Genomic DNA, 4,648 nt, shown 5'->3' with positions numbered 1-4,648 from the left:
AACATTGGTTACGTTCATCGTGTCATGCAGCAATCATCACTTTTGATTTCCAAATTACCCCATCATTAACAAAAACTCAATCCCCTTAAGCTAAGACTCCTCCTCTGTTCCCTCCCTCCTGCCCCTGCTAACCACTATTGATCTCTATATATTTGCCTATTTCATATAAGATCATATAGTTTTTGTCCTTTTGTGACTGACTTATTTCACTCAGCATAATGCTCTCAAGGGTCATCCTTGTCTGTAGCATGTTTCAGAAATTCATTTCTCTTAATGGCAGAGTAATATTCACAGAGGGACCCCGCCCTGCCCTTGCATTGTGAAGTCTGCTGGAAGACAGGGTGATGTCATAGACCACAGGCTGGCCACTTGTCCCTCTGCCTGGGCTTTTCCCTGCCCTAGTCTCAACCTCTTCTCCCAGGGGGAGTGGTCAGCCCACCATCTAGCCCAGCCCACCTGCCCACCTACAGGCATGGACACAAATCACTCAAAGCCCGAGGATCCTCAGTCCTCCCCAGAGGTCCCCAGACCTGGCCTGAGCCCGAGCTCAATCCTGGAGAACACTACCCTGCCGCAGGAACCCCCAGACATGGTGGGGGACAGACCTCCACCCAAGACAGGCGCAGTGGTCATCGACATGGGCACAGGCACCTGTAAGGTGGGCTTCGCAGGGCAAGCCCGGCCTACCTATACCGTGGCCACCGTCGTGGGCTGCCAGGCCAAGAAGCCCACCACCGGAGGGCAGCTGGGGCTGGAGACTTTCATCGGGGAGGCTGCCCGCGTGCGCCCAGAGCTGACACTGGTGCAACCCATGCGCAACGGCATCGTGGTGGACTGGGACGCGGCCGAACTGATCTGGCGCCACCTGCTAGAGCACGACCTGGGCGTGGCCCCCCAGGATCACCCGCTGCTGTTCTCTGACCCGCCCTTCAGCCCGGCCACCAACCGCGAGAAACTGGTGGAAGTGGCGTTCGAGGCGCTGCGCTCTCCCGCCATGTACGTGGCCTCTCAGTCTGTGCTGTCAGTCTACGCGCACGGGCGCGTCAGCGGGCTGGTGGTGGACACCGGCCACGGGGTCACCTACACGGTGCCGGTCTTCCAGGGCAACAACCTGCCGCACGCCACCGAGCGCCTGGACCTGGCGGGCATCCACCTGACGGCCTTCCTGGCGGAGGTGCTGCGCGGCTCGGGCCTGGCGCTAGGCCAGCAGGACCTGGAGACGGTGGAGAGCATCAAGCACCGCTACTGCTACGTGGCGTCTGACTTCCTCAAGGAGCAGGCGCGGCCGGAGCAGGAGTGTCGCCAGGTGCTGAAGCTGCCTGACGGCAGGACGGTCACGCTGGGCAAGGAGCTCTTCCAGTGCCCGGAGCTGCTCTTCAGCCCCCCCGAGATCCCCGGGCTGTCGCCCGTGGGCGTCCCCACCATGGCCAAGCAGAGCTTGCGCAAGGTGGCCCTGGAGGTGCGCGCCGACGTGGCCCAGAACGTGCTGTTGTGCGGGGGTTCTTCGCTCTTCCCTGGGTTCGAGGGCCGCTTTCGGGCGGAGTTGCTGCGCTCGCTGCCCCCGGAGGCCCACGTGGTGGTGGCGGCGCAGCCCATGCGGAACTTCTCGGTGTGGATCGGTGGCTCCATCCTGGCCTCGCTGCGCGCCTTTCAGTCCTGCTGGGTCCTTCGGGAGCAGTACGAGGAGCAGGGGCCCTACATCGTGTACCGCAAGTGCTACTGACGGGGCGGGCGGGGGCGGGCAGTAAAGTTTCTGCCACCCAACCCCCTGCTCTGTCCTGCTGTCCCCCGGCCCGGCCCCCACTCCTGAATCCACCCAGACACCCCCAGACCCACCCCACCAGGATCTGTTCCCTCCTAACCCACTTCCCATGATCCATCCCTTGAGACATTCTTGCTCTGACCTTCTAAACCCACCTCCCCCATAATCAACCCCAAGACACCTCCATGTTCTCAACCCGCCCTCCCAAATTCTGTGCCCCCTCCAGGTACCCTCATATTGGGACCCCCGACTCCCACCCCTAAGATAGCCCCAGATTCGACCTCTCTTCTCATCCTCATGATCTACTGCTTGTGATACAGCTGCCCAAGATATCCCTGAGCCCTAAGTCCCCCAATTCGCCCCTTTGATATGTCTTTGAAGCCCCCCACCATCAGGCCACCCACGTTTTGCCCCCGCAAAGAAACCTGCACCATGATGCTCCAACCCCCTCCCCAAATCTTTCTACAAGTGTGCAAACCCCTACATACACCCCCATAGAGTGTACCCCATTTTTAATTCCCTCAAACACCCCCTAAGATTCCCTTGCCAAGACACTCCTGGTTTTGAGCACCTCAAATCCACTCCCTCCTTGGTTCCCCCCACCCCGCATCTGATTCTCTAAAGGCCTCCTACACCCTGGTGCTCAGGGCACCCCCAGAACCCTCCCACAAGGGCTGAACCCCCACATCCACCACAGAGACCCATATTCTGACCCTCAAGGGCCTCCCTACAATGGCCCATGAAAGGATTCCCCAGTGTCCAAAGCCCACCCCCAGATTCTACTGTCCCCCAAAACTCTCCCTCCAGTGGCCTCCCCTCATTCAGGCGTCTGACCCTCCCTATGACCCATCCCCCATCTGTACCCCCAAATATCATATTCTGACCACCTCCATGATGGCCCCGTGGCTCATGGTCTCACAGAGCAACTCTCTGCCCTGTCCTCACCCCACAGAGCGCCTCAGGACAACTCCAGCCTCCCACACTGGACATGCTCTGGCCCCCCAGAACCATCTACACCTAATGACCCCTCTAATGTGCCCCCAACTTTCTCCTCATAGACCCCCCCAAAGACACTCTCTCAGTGTAACCCCATGATGAACCTTCAGGACGCCCCCACCCTGGAACTTTAACAGGCTCCCCAAGACCAGCTCTGGTACCCCAGCCCACCAGCTGAGACTCAGCCACCAGGGGGCGATATTCCTGAGAAAGCCTAGCCTACTGTAATCCCAGGCAGATATCAGGCTGGTGGGGGCCCCACAGAACACTGGCTCCCACCGCACACACACAGGGACCCCTGGGCCAATGTCCTGGGCCACCCATCCCCCCCATTCCCACAGCCGTTCATCCTAAGCCTCAGCACCATCTCCCCAGGGATCAACCTATTCCCCTTGGAAGCCTAGCCCACCTCACCCTGTCTCTGCCAGGGCCTGGAGTGGGAGTCCATCCCCGTAGGACCGGGAAGCTTCACACTCTGCCCATCAGGATCCTGGGTCCTCTGTCCTGCCTTGTCCTCAGCCTCTCGGCCCCACCCACTTGCTGAAGCTAGGATATCAAGACCCCTAGCAGTAGACCGGACATATTCCCCGGTTTTCCAGAACAAGAAATAAGAGCTACCAGGGTTTATCCTTGTCCACATTAGGTGCTCTTCTTTCTTAGCCCAATAAATCATTCCTCATTCATTCCTTCAACCAGCCAGTATTTATTGAGCGTGTCTTGCACACTCCCTTGGTCTCTGTCTCTGTCTGTCTCTGTGTCTTTCTGTGTATCCGACACTCTTTTTCTTTTTTTTATTGTGCTTTAGGTGAAAGTTTGCAGCTCAAATTAATTTCTTATACAAAAATTTATACACGTATTGTTATGTGACCCTAGTTGCAATCCCTATAATGTGACAACACGCTCCCCCTTTGCATCCCCTGGTTTCCCATGTCCGTTCAGCCAGCTCCTGTCCCTTTCTGCCTTCTCATCCTGCCTCTGGACAGGAGCTGCCCATTTAGTCTCATGTATTGACTTGAATTAAGAAGCACACTCTTCATGAGTATTATTTTACATTTTATAGTTCAGCCTAATCTTTGAAGAATTGGTTTCGGAAATGGTTTTAGTACTGGGTTAACAGAGTGTCCATGTCTTCTGGCCTTCCTCCAGTCTCAGCCAGATCGTTAAGCCTGGTCTTTTTACGTGAACTTGGTTCTGAACCACATTTTACTCCTGCTCTATCAGAGACTCTCTGTTTTGTTCCCTGTCAGGGAGGTCACTGGTAGCAGCTGGGCATCATCTAGTTCTTCCGGTCTGACAGTTTTTCATTTGCTCACTCGCTGTGTCTCTGTTTCCCCCCTCCCACCCATACTTGGTTTAGATGACTCGGAAGATAAGATGTTAGACTTAGAGTTGATGCTGGAATGGGTTAAGGCTTTTGGGGATGGTATGATGGGGTGAATGTGTTTTGCATGTGGGAAGGACATGAATTTGGGGGGCCCAAAGGGTGGAATGTTACGGACTAAATTGTGTCCCCCCCCCAAAAAAATATATGTTGGAAGACTAATTCCTATACCTGTAGATGTAATCCTGTTTGGAAATAGACTTTTCTTTGTTATGTTAGTTAGATCATACCTAAGTAGATCCCACCTCACCCCCCAAAAAAACTCCCATTACCACGGATTCAGCTCCAACCTCATGGCGACCTCATGTGTTTCAGAATAGGACTGCTTGTAGGATTTTTAATGGCTGTAATCTTAGCCCTGGTGGTGCAGTGGTTAAGAGATAGGCTGCTAACCAAAAGGTCAGCAGTTCGAATCCACAAGCCGCTCCTTGGAAACCCCACAGGGCAGTTCTACTCTGTCCTATAGGGTGACTATGAGTCGAAATCAATTCAGTGGCAATGGGTTTGGT

The 4,648-nt window shown here is 55.4% G+C and overlaps 1 protein-coding gene across 1 annotated transcript; it reads left to right on the top strand.

The window, feature by feature from the left end:
- The first annotated feature begins 472 nt into the window (after nt 1–472).
- Nucleotides 473–1,723, top strand: ACTL9 (actin like 9). Its single transcript, XM_049875808.1, has one exon. It carries the CDS (start codon nt 473–475, stop codon nt 1,721–1,723), a length of 1,251 nt encoding a protein of 416 aa, XP_049731765.1.
- Nucleotides 1,724–4,648: the final 2,925 nt, after the last annotated feature.

The sequence above is a fragment of the Elephas maximus genome, chromosome 3 (assembly GCF_024166365.1).
Source record: "Elephas maximus indicus isolate mEleMax1 chromosome 3, mEleMax1 primary haplotype, whole genome shotgun sequence".
In the NCBI taxonomy this organism is placed as follows: domain Eukaryota; kingdom Metazoa; phylum Chordata; class Mammalia; order Proboscidea; family Elephantidae; genus Elephas; species Elephas maximus.
This window is presented reverse-complemented; position numbering and strand designations above follow the sequence as displayed.

What these genes read in the sequence shown, in the direction of transcription:
- ACTL9 (XM_049875808.1), top strand. Translation starts at nt 473, where the DNA reads ATGGACACAAATCACTCAAAGCCCGAGGATCCTCAGTCCTCCCCAGAG.